The following is a 26979-nucleotide window of genomic DNA, read 5'->3' on the forward strand; positions in this document are numbered from 1 at the left end:
AGACCCCAAGTATGCTGGCAAGATCATCCTGTCTGGTGCAGAGATCAACAAGGTAGTGATGACACCATAGGCCTTGTCTCGACACCGTAGCCTGTTCTTGGCAGTCTGTTGATCTTGTTGATCTGAGGCTCTTCCCCTGTTGCCACCATCATCCTCCAAATCTCACCAACATCAGCTGCCTCAGAGCGCAGCTGGTCCTTGTTTGGGAACACACACCAAAGCAGGCAACAGGCTGACCAATTCAACGGTTGAAAGATTGGTGGCCATCCGGCCAAAATTAAAGCTTTTTGAGCCTGATAACGAGCCATCCTCAAGGTTGGAAAGTGACAGGGAAGATGTGGCCTCAGTGTGATGTTCAGGAGGTGGACATGAGGAGGTCCAGGGGGAAGACATGGAATCCTGAGAGGAAGACAACCAAAGCATTTGTTTCATTTTACAGATGCATTTTGAAAACATTTTTGGGAGATGCGATGGATCATTGGGTATCTTTCAATATTCCCTTCAGTTGTTCAGTGAAATCATCCCATGGAAAGAGTCAACTCATTTAATTAAAGTTCAAATCGTAACGAAACCTTAAAAAAAAAAAAAATTCTATTGGAAGGATTTAATAATTTGCAATTATGTCTACTTATGAGGAAAAATGTTTGTTTCTGTCTCCATATGATATGGTAAATATATCTAATGCAAAAACATCTACATTTAAATTATATGAATTTGCATATATTTCCGTTAATTCCCACGGAATGTTTTCACCTCTGAATATTCCCCAAAATGTGCAACCCTACTGAAGAGTCACGTTAGGGGTCGCTGGCAAGTAATCAACAAGATCTTTGGTTTACTTGTTCTGATGCGATACCATGGACGTATACAACGTAGTTATGTTTTATGAATAGGACAGGGATGTAGGAGATTGACTTTCTTCAGTCAGTTCTACACCTTTTATAAACTAGTCAACACTTGCTGTTCGGTCGTCAATCGAAGCACAGTAAGTAGCCTATTCGCGTAGTATCCGTGTCTGTATATGCCTATGAAACTCGCAAAAGAAAAGAAATGAATGTGCCACATACCGCAGACTGACAAACCAGCACTGTTTCTGCCATCGCTCATTTTAGGACTAGCGCCTGTTAGTCACATCAGTTGAAGATGCATATCATTCATTCTAGTGGGAGAAGGCTGAACCGAATTTCCTGACTAGCGAATTGAAACTTTTAAATGGAAAGAAGTTAATTTAAAAGTTGGAAAAGCAGCTTACAATGACTCTTATCGGCTATTTAGCCGACGGCCCGGCGCTTATGGAAAACACTGGGGAAGTGCTTTTCATTCTCTCGTCACCTATGGGCTAATAGAATGCATTGCCCGCGAGCGCCGGATGGGCGTTTCTGTTCGACTACAATTACAGCCCCTTGTAGCCTCGTTAATCCTTGGGCTGAGGCCATGCTCTTAGTCACAGCCGTGTCCATTTGGGGAACGGAACAGAAAAAACACACCTGAGATGGATGTCTTCTGACTCTTCCTGTTCTTATCTGTCTATTGTCTATCATGCGCTCTCTTCTTCGCTCTCTATCTCTCTTCTTCGCTCTCTTTCTCGCTGTTTTTTCTCTTTCTCTCGCTCTGAGTATTGCCTTGTTCTAAGAACACATTGCTTCTATAATTAATGTTGGGCCTCTGTTTCTCTCCATCTCTAACACAGCAGACAAGCATGCTTGCTGCTTGTGGCGACTTTGTGTCTGCTCAGTTAGGCACATAGTCTACCATTTGTCCCATCTCTCATTTAATTGGAACCACTCCACATAAGTAAATAGATAGGCTATTTCAAGTATTTTTCTCTCTTTTATCCGAAGCGCTGTCTAACGGTAGATCAGAAGGTTAATCTTTTCCATTGACGTTTGTTGGCTACTACATCTGAATACTGTAATGTTACATTTCTCGTAGACAATATTTAATTTATTACCATAATATATGTGCCATAATTCCTCAGCTTTTTTTGGCCATGGTGTGTTCATATTCCAGAGGTAGCCATACCACTGTACAATTTACCATGTGCATATTAATGTGCAATTATTTTTGTCTGTCAGACACGGTCAGAAACAGCAAATATCCCTGCAAAAGAAAACATTCTTCCAACCCATCCAAAGACATTTGATCAACTTCGCCATGTACTGTACTGCTATTTCCTAAGATGTTGCTTCGGCCTAATTCCAATATGTCCAAAGTATGGGTGTTTTTTTCTAGTCGAGTTATAATGCTTGTTCACGACAGGTCAGATATCGGGAAAACGTGTGTGTGTGGTGCGCACCAAGTTTTATGAATCTCAATATTTTTGTATCTTTTCAGAAATGGCTCACGCAGATCATTTCAGTTAAATTTACGCAATGGTTATAAATGAGGCCCCCGGTGAGAACTCTCACCCTGGCTAATCAATTAAAACCAAATCAAGGGAACTACCAGGTGCAAAAGTAAACCTGAGGTACTGTGGACTTCTGAATAGCCCTGCTCTTGCGTCTTGCCATCACCTTCTGCATTTATGTAATGACTGCCACACAATGACTAACACTGGAGGCCGGGTGGCCTTTTGTTTGGAACAAGCCCCAGTACAGCCCCTCACAACCCTTGTCTGTATTTCATCGACAAAGGGTTTCCAAGTGGCTCCGCGTGTAGGAAGCAACAGAAGCTCAGGTGCGAGGTACTCAAAGGCACAGAGGGGTTAATCACAATTGATCGGGCTGGATGTTTGTAGTCTCGACTATGGGATTCTCTGTGGAGCTCACCCGTGAATACATACACATCTCGTTCCAACTGATAATCACTTTTTATTTGTGTGTTAATCCTGTCTTTCCACGCCAGTTCACTATGACCAACAGCCCATGGCCATTGTAATGGTCTGAGGCGCACTGTTCTTAGAGCGTCTTACCATGGCAACTGCATTATGACTCGGTGGAGTAATCGGCCATAGGGGGAATGAGCTTTAAAGTGAATTTGTCTTTGTCTACTCGTGCTTTGACAATCCATAGATCCCCTGGGCAGCCTTGGGGTCTATACCATACGGAGTCGACCCAGGCCCAGCCGATGTACGGTTATGCTTGAGCTGTTTTTGAAAGGGATCAAATATGAGCAGTCACAGCATTTAGAGGACCACTGCTCGGCAACCGGTGCCATGACAACGAGCTCAGCCTCTTTAGATGGCTAGATGCTGAAAATGTTAGAGTAGTTCATTGGTCGTTCACTCATATATATTTAAGGCATCCACTTGAGGGTTTTTAAATTGTCAGTCAAACCCCCCTCCACCCTGATTGCGAGTGGGTGATGTGCTTATTAATGCTAAATAGCTTTGAGAAAACTGATTTGTCATTTGTTTGGAGCAGTTAAAATAGACGATCCCTCTCAACGTTTGCACTGAGGGGGGCCTATTTGGTTTCAAATTGGAGCAGATAATTGCAATTCAGACTTGATGAGAAGGAACACATGCTTCGCCTACATTTCTATGCTGTTAACAAGGAAGCAAAATGAATGGAGAAGCCATTTGATGGTAACCATAAATAATAGGCTGACTGTTCTAGCTTGGGGGTAGATCAGCTTTAATATTGAAGATCGATTGTGGCGTCCAATATAATTGTCTGCATAATTTCCAATCCCCCATATATATATATATATATATATATATATATATATATATATATATATTTGTTCTAAATGTGTGTGTGTGTGTGTTGAAGTTGTAATTAACATACACTTTTTTCAACCACTCCAGAAATGTCTTGTTTACAAACGATTGTTCTGGCAAGTTGGTAATTTTTCCATCAATTGTTTACAGACATATTATTTCACTTATAATTCACTGTATCACAATTCCAGTGGGTCAGACGTTTACATACACTAAGTTGACTGTGCCTTTTAAACAGCTTGGAAAATTCCAGAAAATTATGTCATGGCTTTAGAAGCTTCTGATAGGCAAATTAACATAATTTGAGTCAATTGGAGGTGTACCTGTATCTATATCCACAGTAAAACGAGTCCTATATCGACATAACCTGAAAGGCCGCTCAGCAAGGAAGAAGCCACTGCTCCTAAACCGCCATAAAAAGCAGATTTGATTTCCATTGATAATTTTTGTGTGAATTTGTTGTCAGGACACTCAACAATGTAAAGTAAAGAATATTTCATTCAGCTCTAGGATGTGTTCCATTTATTTATTTGTTTATTTATTTATATATATATATATATTACTGCTTAAAAATTAAAAGGAACACTAAAATATCACATCCTAGATCTGAATGAATGAAATATTCTTATTAAATACTTTTTTCTTTACATAATTTGTGATTTTTGTTGTCAGCACATTAAACTATCAATTGAAATCAAATGTATCAACCCATGGAGGTCTGGATTTGGAGTCACACTCAAAATTAAAGTGGAAAACCACACTACAGGCTGATCCAACTTTGATATAATGTCCTTAAAACAAGTCAAAATGAGGCTCAGTAGTGTGTGTGGCCTCCACGTGCCTATATGACCTCACTACAACTCCTGGGCATACTCCTGATGACAGTCTGTGGTGCAACGTGGCATTGGTGGATGGAGCGAGACATGATGTCCCAGATGTGCTCAATTAGATTAATTAGATTCAGGTCTGGGGAACGGGCGGGCCAGTCCATAGCATCAATGCCTTCCTCTTGCAGGAACTGCTGACACACTCCAGCCACATGAGGTCTAGCATTGTCTTGCATTAGGAGGAACCCAGGGCCAACCGCACCAGCATATGGTCTCACAAGGGGTCTGAGGATCTCATCTCGGTACCTAATGGCAGTCAGGCTACCTCTGGCGAGCACATGGAGGGCTGTGCGGCCCCCCAAAGAAATGCCACCCCACACCATGACTGACCCACCACCAAACCGATAATTCTGGAGGATGTTGCAGGCAGTAGAACGTTCTCCACTGCGTCTCCAGACTGTCACGTCTGTCACATTGGCTCAGTGTGAACCTGCTTTCATCTGTTAAGAGCACAAGGCGCCAGTGGCGAATTTGTTAATCTTGGAACTGAACTGAATCTGTTCACAAATGCTCTCCATCCAACCTCACTGAGCTCGAGCTGTTTTGCAAGGAGGAATGGGAAAAAATTTCAGTCTCTCGATGTGCAGAACTGATAGACATACCCCAAGCGACTTACAGCTGTAATCGCAGCAAAAGGTGGCGCTACAAAGTATTAACTTAAGGGGGCTGAATAATTTTGCACCCCCAATTTTTCAGTTTTTGATTTGTTAAAAAAGTTTGAAATATCCAATAAATGTCGTTCCACTTCATGATTGTGTCCCACTTGTTGTTGATTCTTCACAAAAAAATACAGTTTTATATCTTTATGTTTGAACCCTGAAATGTGGCAAAAGGTCGCAAATTTCAAGGGGGCCGAATACTTTCGCAAGGCACTGTACCTGAACACCATACAAGGGTTAAGCAAATAGTTAAACTGGGATATGACTTGGTAGGGATATGATACGAGTTAGCCAGAGTGAATTTACGTTCCTATCTACTCCGATTTCAGAGCACGACTGTCTTGAGTGTGCCAGAGCGCAGAATAACTAACGGATTTACGAACGCTCAACTCGTGTTGAATATGGCCTCTGTCAGCAAACGTTGGCAAAAAAAGATTAATTAAATTGTTGCTCAGTTAGTCACCATAACATGAAAACAGCCTAACCAGCTCTGCTAGGGCGAGTGAAATGGTCAGTGAGTGAGGCCTTCTCTCATTTTTGTCTGGAAGTAGCTAGCAAGCTAGCCAACGTTAGCCAGTTAGCTTGGGTGCTTGACTGCTGTTGTGAGGTCAATGCTCAGATCAACCCTACTCCTCAGCCAGAGCGTCCAGCACTCCGATAGTCCGTTCGTAAATTCAGAGCGTTTTTCTATCTGACATCGCTGTGAATTTATGAATGCCCAGAGCGCACTCTGGCACTCCAGATAGAATTTACAAACACTCCTTTCCAGGATAGCAAGATCTTATCCATTTTTGCTAATTTCTATTAAAATGTATTGTAGTGAGCATTTCTTTCTTTTGGGATATGAGTGCCGAGCATGTCCACTTCACCCTCAAACCATTTTATTGGAAAACTACAGGGAAATGTAAAAGTTATATTTGTTTTGTGATTCAATACGTCATTGTCTATTTGGAAGACCCATTTGTGACCAAGCTTTAACTTCCTGACTGATGTCTTGAGATGTTGCTTCAATATATCCACAAATTTACAACCTCATGAAGTCATCTATTTTGTGAAGTGCACCAGTCTCTCCTGCAGCAAAGCACCCCCACAACATGATGCTGCCACCCCCGCCCTTCATGGTTGGGAGGGTGTTCTTCGGCTTGCAAGCCTCCCCCTTTTCCTCCAAACATAACAATGTTCATTATAGACGAACAGTTCTATTTTTGTTTCATCAGACCAGAGGACATTTCTCCAAAACGTAAGATCTTTGTCCCCATGTGCAGTTGCAAACCGTAGTCTGGCTTTTTTATGGTGGTTTTGGAGCAGTGGCTTCTTCCTTGCTGAGCGGCCTTTCAGGTTATGTCGATATAGGACTCGTTTTACTGTGGATACAGATACTTTTGTACCGGTTTCCTCCAGCATCTTCACAAGGTCCTTTGCTGTTGTTCTGGGATTGATTTGCACTTTTCGCACCAAAGTACGTTCATCTCTAGGAGGCAGAACGCGTCTCCTTCCTGAGCGGTATGGCGGCTGTGTGGTCCCATGGTGTTTATACTTGCATACTTTTTTTGGTACGTGGTACCTTCAGGCGTTTGGAAATGTCCTTTTCTGAGTTCTTGGCTGATTTCTTTTGATTTTCCCATGAAAAGAGTTACTGAGTTTGAAGGTAGGCCTTGAAATGCATCCACAGGTACACCTCCAATTTGACTCAAATTATGTCAATTAGCCTATCAGAAGCTTCTAAAGCCATGACATCATTTTCTGGAATTTTCCAAGTGGTTTAAAGGCACAGTCAGCTTAGTGTATATAAACTTCTGACCCACTGGAATTGTGATACAGTGAATTCTAAGTTAAATAATCCGTCTGTAAACAATTGTTGGAAAAATCACTTGTGTCATGCACAAAGTAGATGTCCTTAACCAACTTGCCAAAACTATAGTTTGTTATCAATACATTTGTGGAGTGGTTGAAAAACAAGTTTTAATGACTCCAACCTAAGTGTTTGTAAATGTATGACTTCAGCTGTACCTACAGCAGGCCTATTTGATTTGAATGCTATTCTCCTTAGGGAAAATAAAGTTAATCTTAGCAAGGTCAAAGGTTAAACATGTTGTCCTCTGTGACCCCCCCCCCCTCATGTCTCAAGGGATTCCATGTTATCTAAAGACTTTTTTTTTAAAGACCATGACCCATCCGTCAAAGGGCTAAGTATAATTAAGTGCTTTTAATGATTACTGCGGTAAACTGTTTATAATGGCACAATTGGCCTTGTATTTTTCCCTCTCTCACTTTGTCCCCCTGCTCATGGCTTTCCAAACTCCTCATTCCCTCTCGTCTTCTCTCCATCTCTCTGTGGTACCCCAGAGACCTGTCCTTACACAGTAGCTTTTCCCATGTGGTTTGTCTGGATTTAAATGCTGTTTGTTAGCCCGACTGGCCACAAACTGCCAAGGTCTGGGAGGCTGCTGTAGAGAGGGGTCCCACGGTACCACCACAGACCTCAAACACACCCCCTCGTCTCTGTCCAGCACCCAGGGTCCAGCTGCTCTTTCACCCTGTAATTGACTGGGCTGGGAGTCTTACGCTGGATCTGATGGTCTTGCCCAATGAGTTATCCAACAGTTTCTCTGTTATAGTACATGTACATAAACTGAGTATACTAAACATTAGGAACACCATTTGCCCTCAGAACAACCTCATTTCGTCGGGGCATGGACTCTACAATGTGTCGACAGCATTCCACAGGGATGCTGGCCCATGTTGACTCCAATGCTTCCCACAGTTGTGGCAAGTTGGCTGGATGACCTTTGGGTGGTGAACCATTCTTGATACACACGGGAAACAGTTAAGCGTGGAAAAAACCCAGCAGCGTTGCACTTCTTGACACAAACCGGTGCGCCTTGCACCTACTACCATACCCCGTTCAAAGGCACTTAAATATTTTGTGTTCTCCATTCACCCTCTTGAATGGCACACATAGACAATCCATGTCTCAACGCTTAACAATCCTTCTTTAACCTGTCTCCTCTCCTTCATCTACACCGATTGTGTTCCTAATGTTTTGTACACTCAGTTTACAGCAAACAGAATTCTCAGCATCTGCAATACTGAGTAATGTCCCCTCAACCCCTGTGTCCTTGGTGATGTATGGGGGAGTCTCAGTAGTGACATCAACTGCAGTACCAACCATGTACGTGGCTCAGTGACTTTTCATCTTCTGCTGAGTTTATCTCACAAACCGGGAACAGGAAACCTGTGAGGATTTGAATCAATTGCTATCAGGATTATTCAAATCCCACTTCTCTCAGTAATACTTTCACGTTCAAAGGTGTGTTTTAACGATGTTTACATTTGAAGCCTTATATCTATCTAGAGTCCAATTCCCGCTAGTGATTATAATATGCATTTCATTTAAGTTAAGTGTCACAATTTAAGATGATATGTCAGTTGTTCAGTGCCAGGGGTCTTGCGGAGGAGCTGCTCGAGAGATTGATTCGGGTAATTACACACACCCTACCGGCATTCTGCTAGTTAATAACACTCTCCTTCCAACTTCATGTGTAGCCTATGTGTTTGTGACCAGAGGGATCAGCTGGTCTTTAGAGCAGCAACACGGGGGCGTACTGTAGTCTTTCACCGCACAGATTACCCGAAATGCAACGTTAAAATAATGACATGTTTTCCTTCTTCTTCTCTGAGACGTTACACGCAAACGTACCATGTTATTTGATATCAACATGAGAACACGAAGTGCACTCTCACCCAGACTTTCTGTGTACTTGATCTATAATGGCTACAAAACAACACTTGACGCTTTTATCTGCTCAACATTTCCGAGATAGTCATTCAGTGATGAAGCAACAAGTCATGGCAGTTAGCCTATTGGTTAGAACACACGTTGATCAATCAGATTGTATGGCTGGAACCAGTTTTTTATTTTATAGACCACAGAATACAGCTAAGCAGTGCATTAGTACAGCATCACATCTTCATACAGATCTTCAAGCTTTTCCTCCTCACCCTTTCCTCAGGGAGAGGGTCCACCCCTCTCTGACCCCTCTCGCTGGTGGACTCGTCCTTCTTCCTCTGGCCAGTAGAATCCAACCGGTAGTCAGAATTACGACAACCAAGGTGAACGCAACAAACGGGACAATGAGAGTGAAGTCCATGACAACACCGTTCGTCTACGTCATCTTCCCGACAGTTCTTAAACACTGGGCTTTCTTTCTCTGGTCACGTAGAGCTGCAGAGGCCCGGCTGGTCCTTGAGTCTGGATCACGGTAGTCAGCCGGGGGTAGTCCTCAGTGTTGGACAGGGAGATGGGCTGGAGGGTCAGGTAGGACATGCTGGGCCAGTGTGGTTCCAGGTGAGGGCCCGAGTTTCAGAACCAACCTGCGGGGGCACACAGGTAGTTGCTGTCCGCCCTGCACCAGGCCACTGTGGGCTCCAACCTGTCACTGTTCCATCTCACTCTACAGGGCAGAGTGATGGAGCTGGAGACGGGGGAGAGCCACCAACAGCCCTCAGAAACTTCACAAACTCTCACATCGTTGACAATGACCTGGATAGGACAGCTCATCCAAATATAGTTTATTTTTGCGAATAGCCTTGGTCTCAACTGTACGGTCCTGCATTGTCCATAGATATGTTGTTGGAATGAAGGAACCAAATGCCAGATCTGTTTGTCCACTGGGTTTGGACGTGGATTTGACCTGTGCGGTTCAGAGTAGTAAAGTTGTTGAATTCTGTTTTGACCAAGCACTTTTTGTCGGGACACTGCAGAAGGAGTGCTTTTAATCTCCAGATGCTTGTGGACGAAAGCTGTGAACAACACTGTGTTGCAAGGTACCAAAATCAAAGTCCTGTTTGAATTTGTTCTTAACTGACTTGCCTAGTAAAATAAAGGTAAAATAAATAAATAAAAATTGTCATTTAGCAGACAGTCTTATCCAGAACGACTTATTTTATATATATTTATATATATATATATATATATATATATTTGAGGAGCAGTGAGCACCACATATCAAGAGCGTGTCGCTCCTTATCCACAAGACTGGTTAGTATACTATACGCTATTTGATAACTTTAGAAAATAACCCATGCCATACTGTTAAACATTCCTTTGACATAGGCCTAGGGAATCATGCGCTGGTCCGCTCATTGTGCATCCTGTGACCACATGGATCAATGTCACACATACTGTCATGTTGTTCTCGTGCCCTTTTCAGCTCCCAGCTCATACTGTGAAACAAGGGGCCTGTGGTTTTGAGGTATTTCTATACCCTTCGTATAGATCTTCTTGTCTTTCTTTTCCAAGTCTTTACTCTCATCAAAGGCGGTGTACACACAAACCTGATCTAATGGATTATGATGGGCAACATTCACAGACCGAATGCAAAAATATCACTTATTTTTGCGAATAGCCTACACAGGGTGTATGTTAGCCTACGCATGATGTATAGGTACACTTCAACTATGACAGAAAAAAATGGAAAAAAAAATCCAGAAAATCACATTGTAGGATTTTAAATGATTTTTTATTTGCAAATTATGGTGGAAAATAAGTATTTGGTCAATAACAAAAGTTTATCTCAATACTTTGTTATATACCCTTTGTTGGCAATGAGAGGTCAAACATTTTCTGTAAGTCTTCACAAGGTTTTCACACACTGTTGCTGGTATTTTTGCCCATTCCTCCATGCAGATCTCCTCTAGAGTAGTGATGTTTTGGGGCTGTTGCTGGGCAATTGTCATCATACTTATTTTCCACCATAATTTGCAAATAAATTCATTAAAAATCATACAATGTGATTTTCTGGATTTTTTTTTTCATTTTGTCTGTCATAGTTGAAGTGTACCTATGATGAAAATGTCAGGCCTCTCATCTTTTTAAGTGGGAGAACTTGCACAATTGGTGGCTGACTAAATACTTTTTTGCCCCACTGTATGTTAGCCTATACATGATGTACTGTATTTTAGTCTATGCTGTGTAAGTTAGGTTAGCCTATGCTATGTACAGTTGAAGTCAGAAGTTTACATACACCTTAGCCAAATACATTTAAACTCAGTTGTTCACAATTCTTGACATTTAATCCTAGTGAAAATTAGGATCACCACTTTATTATAATAATGTGAAATGTCAGAATAATAATAGTATTTATTTCTGCTTTTATTTATTTCATCACATTCCCAGTAGGTCAGAAGTTTACATACACTGAATTAGTATTCGGTAGCATTGCCTTTAAATTGTTTAACTTGGGTCAAATGTTTGGGGTGGCCTTCCACAGGCTTTCCACAGTAAGTTGGGTGAATTCTGGCCCATTCCTCCTGACAGAGCTGGTGTAACTGAGTTAGGTTTTTAGGCCAACTTCCTCGCACATGCTTTTTCAGTTCTGCCCATAAATTTTCTATAGGTTTGAGATCAGGGCTTTGTGATGGCCACTCCAATACCTTGACTTTGTTGTCCTTAAGCCATTTTGCCACAACTTTGGAAGTATGCTTGGTGTCATTGTCCATTTGGAAGACCCATTTGCGACCAAGCTTTAACTTCCTGACTGATGTCTTGAGATGTTGCTTCAATATATCCACAGAATTTTCCAACCTCATGATGCCATCTATTTTGTGAAGTGCACCAGTACCTCCTGCAGCAAACCACCCCCACAACATGATGCTGCCACTCCCGTGCTTCACGGTTGGGATGGTGTTCTTTGGCTTGCAAGCCTCCCCCTTTTTCCTCCAAACATAACAATGGTCATTATGGCCAAACAGTTCTATTTTTGTTTCATCAGACCAGAGGACATTTTTCCAAAAAGTACGATCTTTGTCCCCATGTGCAGTTGCAAACCGTAGTCTGGCTTTTTTTTTTATGGGGGTTTAGGAGCAGTGGGTTCTTCCTTGCTTAGTGACCTTTCAGGTTATGTCGATATAGGACTCGTTATATTGTGGATATAGATACTTTTGCTGTTCTGGGATTTATTTGCACTTTTCGCACCAAGGTACGTTCATCTATAGGAGACAGAACGCATCTCCTTCCTGAGCGATATGACGGCTGCATGGTCCCATGGTGTTTTTACTTGCGTACTATTGTTTGTACAGATGAACGTGGTACTTTCAGGCATTTGGAAATTGCTCCCAAGGATGAACCAGACTTGTGGAGGTCTACAATTTTTGTGTGATTTCTTTTGATTTTCCCATGATGTCAAGCAAAGAGGCTTTGAGTTTGAAGGTAGGCCTTGAAATACATCCACAGGTACACCTCCAATTAACTCCAATTATGTCAATTTGCCTATCAGAAGCTTCTAAAGCCATGACATAATTTCTGGAATTTTCCAAGCTGTTTATTGGCATGGCCAACTTAGTGTATGTAAACTTCTGACCCACTGGAATTGCGATACAGTGAAATAACCTGTCTGTAAACAGTTGTTGGAAAAATCACTTGTGTAATGCACCAAGTCTTTAACCGACGACACCAAGTCATTAACCGATGTCCTTGACAGACTTGCCGAAACTATAGTTTGGTCACAATACATTTGTGGAGTGGTTGAAAAACAATTTTTAATGACTCCAACCTAAGTGTCTGTAAACTTCCGACTTCAACTGTATGTTAGCCTGTCTTTTGTCATTTGCGAGATCTTATTAAATTACTATGTATATGGATTATATATGGAATTCTATGCTTCTTTCCTTCTACCTGGGAAGTTAGAGGTGTGTGTGTGTGTGCGTCTGCGTGTGTGCGGGAACGGCCGCATGAATAAAGGAACATGACATGCAATGCTTTTTAGAAATCTGGTGGTGAGTGAACTGAGGTCTTGGCTCAGACACTTGACTTGGTCTTTACTGTCATCACGTAGATCAGTCGATGTGGGCTTGTGTCAAGTCTTAACTCATCATTACTCTCGGACAACAGGCACCATGACTCATTTATCCTTCCATATGCCTGGCTGCGTAGGCTGTGCGTGTCGTGTTATAGGCAGTCTACACAACCACTGTGTGCTTGTTATTTTGGCTCTCTGTGTTTGTGTCTGTGTGTATGTGAATAAATCTTTGCGCGAGTGCATTAGGCTGTTTGTGTGTGTGTTGTCCCCCCCCCCCCTTTCTGTTTACCATGTCTTTAATTAAGATGTAGGAGACTGATTTCCTGACAGGATTTCCCACTGGATCCCAACCGCACCTGATGTCTTCCTCAATCAACTGCCAATTTGAAAAGGCAGGGCATCGACAGGTGTCGAGACACCGCCACCTCTACTGAGAGCAAGATTTGTTTCCACTTTCTCCTGATAGTTGACTACTTGCAGTATGTGTCTTGCCTGGTCTATCATATATCTTTATTTTTACGTTGTGTGTGTGTGTGTGTGGTGTGTGTGTGTGTATCCAAGTGTGTGTGGTGGTTTGATGCATCTGGTATTATAAGTAGAAACTAGTTTCACACCTCATGCCGCTTTACCTATAAGAAGCTAATTAATTACCAATAGTATCGTGCAACACTGCAACAGATAAATCAACATAAGGAGTATAGTTAAAGGCCATGGTACACATTTTTCTAATATGGCTTGCTCATGTGTTTGTGTGGTACAGAAAGCAGCTGCAGGACTAGGAATGAAGTACATTCTTGCACATGTGTTGGTGTATCTGTTTCTATGTGCCGTCTGTGTGTGTTTGTTCATCCCTTAATGTGCAAAGCCACATCCATTTCCTCACTCATTATAGTTATCAGACATGCCATTAATTTCTCTGTGAGAAAGACCGGGTGGCATGGTGGAGTGTGAATAGCAACAATCATCTGGGGACATTTCTCTCATGTATTTAGAGGGCAGGAAGCAATCGTTGTTGGCTGGATGTTTCAACAGGTGGATTTGTTAGTGCCTACAGAGATCCTGGGCAGTTTGACATCATCCATTGGAATGGCTGTCCTTAGAGCTCTGTGCTGTAGCTGTTAAGAAGGCCACAGGTGTTCTTTTGGAATGACAATTAAATTCAGACAAATATAGTGTTTATATAATGTCTATTAGGCCTTTAGTCTTTGTTCTATTTATATGATCTGGAATGTGTTCTCGACTCATTTCCAGCCACGTGTGATGAACACATGCAATGAGTGCACATTGCTCCTGGGTGGTGCGCAGCGTTAACAGATGGCATGCCAAAGCCAACTGGAGCTCAGGCTTCACTAGTCCAATGCAATGTTTATTGGTAGAACCTCTGGAGCTAAAGTTTCTCTGCTGCGTCTCTCTTTTCCTTCCCCGTTCTGACTGCCGGTTCAACACGCTTGTCCGTCCCTGATAGATGTCCCCCCCTGCAGGATATGAATACTTAATCACAGAAATGTATAATCTCTGTATAGAATATGCCTGGGGCGGAGGAGCAAATATCAACCCAGCCTCCCGCTAGTGCTGAAATTAAGCTCGACGCCGTGGCTATCGAGCTGCACTGGTCCAGGTGCACCTCTCCCCTCCTCTCTCTCCCTCATTCTGTTTCTCCGTCTCTCGTTATCGCTCTCTCCATCTTCCTGTGTTTCTAAAGCCTGTCTGATTTTTAGATTAGCTCACTGCACACAACCCCTCTCTGTATAGGTCATAGGATGAGGCAGGGACTTTAGATTGTAAAGGGAACCCCCCCCCCCCTTCCAGATAAGCTGAATACCTTCGCTTTGAGGAGAGAAACACAAAGCCGCCGGCAGAGAACGAGAGCACACGGCGGGGGCCCTGCTCTCAATCTCCGCGGCCGACGTAAGACTTTCAAGCGTGTTAACCCTCGCACGGCTGCCAGCATGGACGGCATCCAAAACCCCGTCCTCAGAGCGAAGACCGGCTGGCTGGAGTGTTTATGGACATGGTCTCTCTCTACAGAGTCTGTCGTCCCCACTTTCTTCAAGCTGTCCATCATTTGTTCCGGTACCCAAGCAAGCGAAGGTAACTGAACTCACTGACTATCACCCAGTCAGTTCTGTCATCATGAAGCACTTTGAGAGGCTAATCAAGGACCATATCACCTCCACCTTACCTGATACCCTCAACCCACTATAATTTGCATACCACCCCCACAAATCCACAAGTGATGCAATAGCCACTGCACTGCACACAGCCCTATCCCACATGGACAAGAGGAATACCTATGTGAGAATGCTGTTCATCGTCTACAGCTTAGCTTTCAACACCATAGTGCCTCCCAAGCTCATCACTTTGCTTAGGGCCATGGGACTGAACCCCTCCTTCTGCAACTGGATTCTGGACTTCCTGACAGGTCGCCCCAGGTGGTGAGGGTAGACAACAACACCTCTGCCACGCCGATCTTCAACACGGTGGGCCCCCCCAGGGTTGTGTGCTCAGCACCCTCACCCATGTCCTCCCTGTTCAGCCATGACTGCGTGGCTATGCACCACTCCAACTCTCAAGTTTTCTGATGACACAACAGTGGTAGGCCTGATCATGTGCCAAGTCATGTGAAGTCCATAGATTAGGGCCTAATGGATTTGTTTCAATTGACTAATTTCTTTATATGAACTGTAACTCAGTAAACTAACTCTATGCATGTTCTCCGCCTTTTAGTGGTTGCAAATACCCCTACCATCTTCTTACTAGATATTGAGTTTAGATGGCTCCTTCACACCTCAAGGTGTGAGGACCAAGATCAAGCTGTCTAAGCAGGGCCAAGTGTTCTACTGTCCAGTTCTAATATGGTAAGGGACGGACAGGCCATTCTATCTGCACTCATTTCATCTGCACAAGATACAGCGGGTGTAAACGGTACAGTTCAGTTAATTGCTTTGTTGCAAGCTCTTCCTCAACAGTGCGGTATCAATATAAATATGTGTAAAGTCCAGTAGAGAAAGAACACAAGAATACACACTATTTTAAAAACGGGTGGGTCCTGTATGCTGATTGGTTTAACCTCTACGGGATCGGTGTTCCACCCCGTTGGACAGTTGAGCTAACGTGTGCTAATGTGATTAGCATGATGTTGTAAGTAACAAGAACATTTCCCAGGACATAGACATGTCTTATATGGGCAGAAAGCTTACATTATTGTTAATATAACTTCACTGTCCAATTTACAGTAACTATTACAGTGAAAAGATACCCTGCTATTGTTTGAGGAGAGTGCACAACAACAAAAAACATTTATCACGGCAACTGGTTTGATACATTCACTTCTGAAGGTAAATAATGTACTTACATTCAGTAATCCTGCTCTGATTTGTCATCCTGAGGGTCCCAGAGATAAAAATGTAGCATAGTTTTGTTTGATAAAATCAATTTTTATATTCAGATGTAGGAACTGGGTTCTACAGTTAGAAGCCCTGATGTGTCTGGATGAGGTCTATATGCATACGATTAGGTGTAAAATGGTTGAGCAGCATGAGAAATATAATAAATAGTAGGAGCAATGTATATGGTGGTTGTGTGTGCAAGAGGGAGTGTGTGTATTTATACATTTGAGTCATTTAGCAAACACACTTATCCAGAGTGACTTACAGACCAATTAGTGCCGTGCTCGAGGGCACATTACAGATTTTTTTCCACGTAGTCGATTCAAACCAGCGACCTTTCGGTTACTGGTCCAACACTCTTAACCGCTAGGCTACCTGCTGCCCACACATTTATGTATCAGTGTTGTGGACACTAGTTTCCATCTATAGAAAATAATCATAAGTTAATGAGCTCCGGTCTAGCTGCCTTTTTCATATTATCCTCGACCGGAACTGTCACTTTTTCCCCCCATGAGTTTTAGTTTTGATCCTTATCCCACTGGTGCAGCTGTTCACATTCTCATTCCTAAAGCTGAAAGATATGAGCTACAGTTGGAAAGTAATATATATATTTGTGAGCCTGTTGGCAAATGTCTCTCAGTGGGTCCTAGGCTGGTGAGGCCCACACTACTGTCCTGTGCATATACAGTATTTGCATGCTAATATGATTACTGGGAGGTAATGGAGAGGGCATGGCCTTGCCTCGTTACCCTCATCCCTTGGTTGTCAGGCAGAATTGTTTTTAAATGTCATCTGTTGAACCCCCCTCCCCATCGCCCAAACGACCCATAATTTGCTAAAGAGACAACGCATTCGGCCAGCAATTTGCATGATAATGAGTCACACGGATGAAAGCTGGGAAACACACATTACTCCATTGCTTGAATGCATTTGTATAATACACTTACCGTCCCTTGGCTTTGTGTGAGCTGTCTATAAACGCTACCCTCCAGTAGTAATAGCCCTGTGTGGTGTGCTGCATGACCTCTTCCTGACCCTTTGGGTATGGGGTTTGACCTATCAGGACCCTCGGGGAATCATCATTTTACAACAGAGCAATGCTATAAGCATGGGCTCAATCTCTGATGTGTGGGCTAACACACCACACTGACATTTAGAGCTCTCCTAACCAATGCTAGTCTGGTATTGCTTGGTATTTGACCTGCGTTTTCACAGTTCACACATCACGTCTTCCTCGCAAATCCCATATATTTTGTAGGCACTGTCAGTCTGACTATTTCTGCTTCTCCCAGTCGGTCCCAGAGTAGTTGATGTCCAGTTCATGTCTGTATCGCCATTACTAATGTACAGTGCCATCAAAGTATTCGGACACCTGGACTTTCTCCACATTTTGTTACGTTACAGACGTATTCTAAAATGGATTAAATTGTTTTTTTCTCCCCCATATCAATCTACACACAATGCCCCATAATGACAGGTTTTTAGAAATGTTTGAACATTTATAAAAAAAAACATGAAAAAAACCCTGGAAATATAACATTTACATAAGTATTCAGGCCCTTTACTCAGTACTTTGTTGAAGTATCTTTGGCAGTGATTACAGCCTCGAGTCTTCTTGGGTATGGCGCCTCAAGCTTGGCACACCTGTATTTGGGGGGTTTCTCCCATTCTTCTCTGCAGATCCTCCCAAGCTCTGTCAGGTTGGATGGGGAGTGTCACTGCACAGCTATTTTCAGCTCTCTCCAGAGATGTTTGATCGGGTTCAAGTCCGGGCATTGGCAGGGCCACTCATGGACATTCAGTGAATTGTCCTGAAGCCACCCCTGCGTTGTCTTGGCTGTGTTTGCTTAGGGTTGTTGTCCTGTTGGAAGGTGAACCTCTGACCTAGTCTGAGGTTTTGAGCGCTCCCCCCGACCAAGGCCCTACTCCCCCGATTGCTCAGTTTGGCCGGGCGTCCAGCTCTACGAAGAGTTTTGGTGGTTCCAACCTTCTTCCATTTAAGAATGATGGAGACCACTGTGTTCTTGGGGACCCTCAATGCTGCAGAAATGTTTTGGTACCCTTCCCCAGATCTGTGCCTCGACACAATCCTGTCTCGGAGCTCTCTGGACAATTCCTTAGACATCATGGCTTGGTTTTTGCTCTGACATGCACTGTCAACTGTGGGTCCTTATATAGACAAGTGTGCCTTTCCAAATCATGTCCAATCAATTGAATTTACCACAGGTGGACTCCAAGTTGTAGAAACATCAAGGATAATAAATGGAAACAGGATGCACCTGAGCTCAATTTTGAAGGTCTGAATACTTATATAAGGTATTTCTGCTTATTTTTGTATTTTTAATACATTTGCAAAAAAAGTATTATAATTATAGGTTAATTATTATAATTAACCTTAATGAACCTCTTTAATAATAGACTTAGAGTTGACTCCACTGTGTGCCCAGAGTAGGGTGCATTTTTCCACAGATGTTGATCCTAGACGTCTCAAAGCAGAATGCTGACATCAAAGATTCAATACCAGTAGGTTACACTCACCTCCTCCAACCCCCCCCATATCCCCGGTCCCATCAGAGAGCTGTGTGCTCAGTGCTCAATATCAATGAGTCAGGAACCTTTGTGTTTCTCGGCCGGGCACTCCAGAGAGGTACTGGTTCTGATGCCATGTTGTTCTGTGCTCCACTTCAAATGATGCCAGGGATAAGTGTGTATACAGGAAGAGCTCGGGGATAAAAGAGAGAACATGAAGGCCTACGTATCGACTACCAAGAATAGTAAGGTATAAGAGTCTGATAAGTCAGTGAGAATAGTAAGGTATAGTCAGAGAGTGAGAATAGTAAGGTATAAGAGTCTGATAAGTCAGTGAGAATCATAAGGTATAGTCAGAAAGAGTGAGAATAGTAAGGTATAAGAGTCTGACAAGTCAGAGTGAGAATCATAAGGTATAGTCAGAGTGAGAATCATAAGGTATAGTCAGAGTGAGAATAGTAAGGTATAAGAGTCTGACAAGTCAGAGTGAGAATCATAAGGTATAGTCAGAGTGAGAATAGTAAGGTATAAGAGTCTGAGAGGTCAGATAATTGACAAGGAGAAAGATGAGAGCGATATGTACTGGTGATCAGACTGTGTGACATTTGGATTTGAGACTGTGTGACATTTGGATTTGAGACTGTGTGACATTTGGATTTGAGACTGTGTGGCATTTGGATTTGAGACTGTGTGACATTTGGATTTGAGACTGTGTGACATTTGGATTTGAGACTGTGTGACATTTGGATTTGAGACTGTGTGACATTTGGAAAGATAAGAGCTAACCATGGATATATGTTGACAGATCAGGGACAGGTAGCAAATCCGTGTAGCTTCCTCCAATACTCCAATGATGGATTGGTTGAATCCAGGTTAGAATTGCATACCGATCTAAGCGCATGCACAAACGCACGCACACTGAGCTTTCCAACAGCAGGGTCAGGGGCTGTGATGAATACATCTCACTCCAGAGCAATTAAATATCTGCTGGATGATGGAGGGTGCCTTAACGAATGGATAGATGGGGCCTTTATGGATAATTAAAACACCATCTGGCCCAAGGGACACATCTTTATTTTCACTCCCAGTTGACAACAACACAGCTGCTAAATTGGACTAAGTTGTGTTCTCACTAGCGGGATGTTTATAAGGAGTGTACTCACTAGCGTCTCGTTTATCAAGCAAATGTTTATCATAATACATACTCTCTAGCGTCATTTTGTCAGGCACACTCTGAGAAATGTTCTGAATTATTCAGACAGTGGCTGGCTAGTGAGAATGGACTAAAGAAGCAACCTCTGACAACAGTTGTTGACATAAAGAAGAATTCACTTTGGTCCACTTCATAGGGATTAGAGCTTAAGTTGAGGATTCAAGGACAAGCAATCCATCACCAAGAACTCTCCATCTTCTCTTGTCTCTTTCTATCCCTCTCCATCTCTCTCTCTTTCTCTCTCTATCATTTTTCATCTCTCTGCCATAACAACATCTCCTCCCCAGAGAGTTTCTCCGCTCCCTGTGTAAATGTTACAGTGGATATTGGACATTGGATGTGATGGACCACAGATGAGCTGTATCAAACATGATGCATTGTGTGCGGTCTCCCAGGCTGTAAATTCCCAAATCGGCCCTCTGTCGTTGGGATTGATCCGTTGTGTCACCTCCAATTATTCTTACCACACACACACACACACACACGTGTGAGGTCTTGTTGTTGTGACATTGAAGCGTTTGTGCGGCAAAAGAAATGTCAATTTAAGTTTATTTACCGGAGTGCTGTCCTATTTCTGTTCTGTAGATTGTGTACGAGGATTTACGTTTATATAAGGTGGAGTCGAGCACGTTGTTTATCTCTTCATTTCTTATCATTTTGGGGAAGCCAGAGTTGTGAAAGTAAACAGAAATGTAACAGGTGAAAATGGATTGCCGGTGTACGATAACAGAGGAACACACTGTAATGCATATGGTTGTCCACTCACTACTGTGACGCCTGCTGAATGTGTCCAAGGCACAAATGTAATTACTGGATACAGACTGGACACTTCCATTTTTCCGACTGAAACACAGCAAAAAAGCATGCACAGCCTAAACGCACACACACACACACATACCGACACACACACAGGGTTCGTTGTTGAACCTGGACGGGTTTAGTTCTCCTGTGAGAGAGGTACTTACACCCCCCCCACTACTCATCACACTCTACCTGACCTCAATATGAAACGACTCTATCTGGGGAGACATCACAGTAACAGAAACACTCCTCACAGTCCCTCAGTGTGTTATTAGACCAGTAAACAGAGAGAATGCTGCAATCACCATTGTTTCAGTCAATGTTTGTATTGTTTAACCAGGCTAAGAGCCAGCCAGCCAGCCAGAGGTAATGTCACTGATGTCATTGGAGAAGGACTAGGGACGCGTCCCAAATGGGACCCTATTCCCTATATGTTCCACTACCAGGGCCCATAGGGGTCAAACGTGGTGCGCTGTACAGGGAATAGGGTGGCATTTGAGACACAAGCCAGGGTGTAGAACTGGTGTAATCTGGCTGTGCTCCCGTGCTGCAGCTGCAGACACTCAAGAGTGCATTTGAGCACTCCAATCAGAGCCAGGTCCTTGTTTGCGGTGTTTAACGGTTACTGTAAGCCCTTCCTGTTGATGAGATTGCCAGGTCTGCTGCTGAAGGGGAACACTGGGGTTAATTGTGCCCTCTGGGGAGGCACATCTCCAATCCTCCAAAGGCACACACACACACTCATGCATGTGTGCATTAACGCACGGACACACACACACACAATAATTATATTTAAGCATAGTTATGTATAACTTGATGTCAAATCCCTCATCCCTCCGCTTTGGCCATTTTTTTTAAGGCTGCTCTGCAATAAGTGGTCTCGCTCAATCCCCAAAAGGTGCCTGATTTTGTTTTCGAGGGGGTTTTGCAGTCTCAACATTTCACATTCAAGCCAAGACTACCGAGCGGATTTATTTCTGCTCCACTCGCCCAATGCGAGTCTCTCCTGGCAGAAATGATCATTTTCCAAAAACAAGAGCAGCCCCAAACATCATTAAAAAATGAATGAAATTGTAAAACCGTACACGCTAAGCGCCGAATACCAGTAGGGTTTTACAGACAAAAAACAACCACAGATTGTGATTTGTTCCAGTGTTGTAGGATCCCACAGTTTTATGGATGTTTTGATGATTATTGATAGGTACATTACCGTCGAGTTTAACAGCTCATCTTAATATAATATAACTCTTTAATGGGAACGTTACAACCTCCTTTAAAGGGATACTAGGGGATTTTAGCAATGAGTCCCCAGAATCAGGTGAATTTGTAGATACCAGTTGTATGTCTCTGTGTCCGGTATGAAGGAAGCTAGAAGTAGTTTCCCGGGCCAATGCTAACTAGCGTTACCCATAGACTTGCACTATCTGCTAGCATGCTAGTAGATACCTATAGACTTCGCCATTGCGCTAACATTTATACTTATGACTAAGATCCAACTTTTTCTAAGTCTGAGATAGGGGACGGAGCCTAATTGAAGGGGAACCTATAGAGGCACCTATCGTCTAAAACCTGTCTGTTTTTCTCTACCTGCCTTTAAAGCGGAGTCTTCAAAATGCAGGTGTGAATGGACTTTAAATAAGTCTGAATAAGTACATACCAAATGATCAATTATTGATTTTCATTTTTTTTTTAATGTGTTTTTGTTCCGGACTGAATTGATGGTATTGGGTTGTGTAACGGTTTTTCCTTTGGGTTGGCGGAAATGTCCAACAGCCACAAATGAATTTGACAAGCAGCACCTGAATTAATAACCCTCTAATAAAATGATCATAAGAAGGTTTTTATAAACATTCATGCATGCCAAACTATTTCTCACTGACTGTGTGTGTCGACTGCACTGTCTCCTCTTGGTCAGGTCTATATTCTCAGTCTCTATAACCTAGATAAATAAATTGGATTGTTTAACTCCCTGTGTTTTTTAGGGTGTAGGAGTGGACCCCCACACAGCCCTGGCCCTGTCCCCAGACTCCAAACTGGCCAAGGAGGAGGACCTCTTGTTCCCAGCCTCAGATGAGATGACCATCAGGATAGGTAGAGCAGGACCGCTCTCAGGCAAGCCTCCCTTCATATACCCACATCATTATCAGCAACCTCCCCCATCTACCTCTCAAACAACCTATGGCAGGGACTCAACTGAAAAACCATTTAAAACCATGAGTCTCATTTCTCTGATGGCTTGCTCTTGGATATTCCTCTCGCTCTCTCCTTTCTCTTCTTTCTCATCTTACCAATCAATATCTGTACTGGCTTCCTGTGGCGCTTGAATCATCTCACCGGTGTTCTTTGTTTGATGTTTTTCTGCTGGTTTTATTTATTTATTTATTTTGAAACATAAACGCGTACGCCCCCCTACGACACAAAACATTACTCACAATTAGAGTCACAGAACATAGGGCAAAATAACTCTTAGATTTAATAGCCAATTTTCACATTCTCTATGTTAATTGGCATTGTGAATTGGTTTAGATGGATATTGAGAACGGGTTTATCAATACTGTGACAATATACTAACAGAAAATAGGATATGGTTGGTGTGCCAATCATTGACAGCTTTGGTTTTATTCAGCGTTCGGGACGTTAATGGCTTGCATAATAGTGAAGCCTGCAGCGATTATTAACTTGATCCCTGCGCATGGTGTTCAGTTTGGTTAATTCACTGAGCCAAACAAGTGTAAAGATTGAATTTAGACTATAGGAATATACAGTGGGTGAATCATTTACTGTGACCCCCTCCTCCCTCATGTACTGTCACAAGCATCCACTCCAGCCATGCGTCCACTGATGATGATGATGCGTGTCTTGCAGTTGTTCGGCCAGAGCCTGGTTGAAGTCACTCTGGGAGGCCATGTTTTTAAGTTGGGATGACAGACATGTTAAGAAAGGGGAAGGATATGTGACATGCACTGTATTTAGAGGGGATGTGCAGTGCGTCATATTTATGTCAGATGGATGTTGACCATAATGAGCATATTGACCGACCGCAGATGGATTAAATCGGGAACACGACCCTCGTTTCAAAAAGGTCTCGTCAGCGGCGGTGACATGAACAGTTTTCTTGATCCTCTCTCAGTCCAACTCCTGTGGTAAATTCACATTCATTACCGTCAGGTGTAATTGCTCAAAGCATCCCTACCGTATGTCGATGATAACATAGATTTGTAGCACATATTGAAGCAGTTCCCTCTTTACTCAATGTAGATGTAGACATCCTAAGGTACATTGTGTTTATCAACAAAAGTATGTAGACACCCCTTCAAATGAGTGGATTTGGCTATTTCAGCCACACCCGTTGCTGACAGGTGTATAAAATCGAGTGTACAGCCATGCATTCTTCAAAGACACACATTTGCAGTAGAATGGCCTTACTGAAGAGCTCAGTAACTTTCAATGTGGCACCGTCATAGGATGCCACCTTTCCAACAAGTTAGAATGTTAAATTTCTGCTCTGCTAGAGTTGCGCTGGTCAACTATAAGTGCTGTTATTGTGAAGTGGAAGCGTCTAGGAGCAACAACAGCTCCCTGCGAAGTGGTAGGCCACACAAGCTCACAGAACGGGACCGCTGAGTGCTGAAGTGAGCAGCGCGTAAAAATTGTATGTCCTTGTGTGTGGCCGAGCAGCTGCATACAAGCCTGAGATCACCTTGCGCAATGCCAACCGTCGACTGGAGTGGTGTAAAGCTCGCCGCCATTGGACTCGGGAGCAGTAGAGTGACAAATCACGCTTCACCATCTGGCATTCTGCCGGACGAATTTGGGTTTGGCGGATGCCAGGAGAACGCCACCTGCCCGACTGCATAGTGCGAACTGTAAAGTTTGGTGGATCAGGAATAATGGTCTGGGGCTGTTTTTCATGGTTCAGCTCCTTAGGCTCCTTAGTTCCAGTGAAATTACATGTTAATGCTACAACATACAATGACTTTCTAGACAATTCTGTGCTTCAAACTTTGTGTTTCAGCATGACAATGCCCCAGTGCACAAAACAAGGTCCATACAGAAATAGTTTAAGGTCGGTGTGCAAGAACTTGACTGGCCTGCACAGAACCCTGACCTCAACCCCATCTAACACTTTTGGGATGAATTGGAACGCTGACTGCGAGCCAGGCCTAATCCCTCAACATCAGTGCCCAACCTCACGAATGCTTTTTTGGCCGAATGGATGCAAGGCCCCAAAGCAATGTTCCCATCATCGAGTGCAGGTATTCCCAAACGGAGGTATGCGCAATGCCTTCGGGGGTACGGCATTGCGCGTACCTGCTCGAAAAAAGTAAGGCCAGAAACACATACCAGCTCTATTGGTCGTACTGCTACTACCAGCAGAACGAAACCTGCACCTGTCGACGACACAAGTTGTTCTGCTTCTACGAGCACATCCAATGCTAGCATCAGTAATTCTACATTTGTTCGTAATTGTTTAATAATGAATAATAATACAAATAAATTGTTCATAATTTTGGAATGAGATGTTTAACGACCAGGTGTCCACATACTTTTGTATTCTACACTCCACAACCTGCTGTGATGGTTTCACTGTGGGACAGCTTGCTCTACTCTGATTGGTGTTAGTGAATCGCCTTAGCCCGGATTACTCAGTAGTGTATGACTGTATGTTCAGTGTGTGTGTGTGTGTGTTGTCAGCCAGCATGCTTCTATAAATATGTTATATACAGAATGCAAGAGCGAGATTTAGGCTAGACAGAGTGGAGAATTCCACCAAAGCAGCACAAAAGCTCTCCTCTCTCTCTCCCTCTGTCTGTCTTGGATACATGGGCCTTATAGCCTAAACCTATTTACAGATATATAATGCTCCTTAACTATCTAGTGTCTTGCTGTTTAAAAGAAAACGTATATATTCCCTTCTCCCTTTCTCCAACCGATAGGCTATGAATATGAATTTGGGTTAGGCTACGCTTTCATCAAGTTTTTTGTTACAATTATGGCTTTCTCCCGATCAAACCATGATTTGAATCTAACGGAGTTCCATCTCAAAGGTGTTTGAATATCCTAAAAACGTGAGGTAGCCAGTGGACTAATAATGAGAGTAAAACTAACTATATCAATGGCCGATATAAACATTTTATGACAAGTTTAATAAATTTAAAGCTTATTAAGAAAAAAATGATCTGTGTCTGCCTGAAAAATCCCTACATGTGTGGTTGAAAACCAAATGGCCAATAACCTATTCTCCTACTGGGGGGGGGGGGGGTGGTGATAGGTTGCTCATCAAATACTCCCTCAGCAATATGAAGTGAAACTCTCTCACACACACACACCGCAAACACTGTATACGCATTGTGAATGTAACTTTTGAGAGTAGTTTTGAGACAGAACTGATGAGTCCAGGTATCTTGTTATTTTCTGTGCTTCCTCCTCCCCATGCTACTTCTGCCCCTTCTCCCCTATTCTGTCTCTTGATTGGTCCGTCTCAGATCGTGAATTGTGATTGGGGTTTTCTCTGTTGTTTATCTTCCTGGGTTCCTTCTCTTAGTGTTTAATGGTACCTACCTGTTTAACCGTGATTCCTTTCCTAGCCATCACAGAAAACCCAAAGTCCAACCAACAGCAACTTCTTTTTTTTTAAATCGAAAACTGTGTGGTATATGAATGTGGACGGTACGTATTGCCATTGTTGACACTAACCAATCACATGCATAATGTTTTGATTTAATTACTGCTTTTTTTGTGACAAGCTAAGGGCTGCCAAACATGCTTGTAACTGACTGTCTTGTCAACCATATATCAATATCCAAGGCAGATTGGGAAAGCCAGTGAACCCTATTGCATCATGTAGCTACAATCCCAATGGTTTGAAGCCAGTCTAGCTCTGCTGGTCTCCATATATATATATTTTTTGCATACAATATTGCTCAGTATTTCAATGTATTTATTTTACATTCTTTATCAAGGGTGTGAGTAATTTCGGACCCCACTGTATATCCCTCATACTTTATGCATGAGACTTACTGAATAATTCACTCTGTATT

General features: G+C 42.9%; 1 protein-coding gene across 3 annotated transcripts in view; it reads left to right on the plus strand.

Annotated features, from left to right (window-relative positions):
* LOC118363370 (zinc transporter ZIP11-like) overlaps window positions 1-26979 on the plus strand; it is a 138939-nt gene that overhangs the window by 48942 nt on the left and 63018 nt on the right. For 2 of the 3 annotated variants that reach the window (XM_052490893.1, XM_052490888.1), the window contains exon 5: window positions 22921-23050. In XM_052490893.1, the coding sequence (XP_052346853.1) occupies window positions 22921-23050 (130 nt within the window). The remainder of the gene's footprint in view (window positions 1-22920; window positions 23051-26979) is intronic. The other variant, XM_052490892.1, reaches the window with a different exon arrangement.

Source organism: Oncorhynchus keta, chromosome 3, assembly GCF_023373465.1.
Source record: "Oncorhynchus keta strain PuntledgeMale-10-30-2019 chromosome 3, Oket_V2, whole genome shotgun sequence".
Classification (NCBI taxonomy): Eukaryota; Metazoa; Chordata; class Actinopteri; order Salmoniformes; family Salmonidae; genus Oncorhynchus; species Oncorhynchus keta.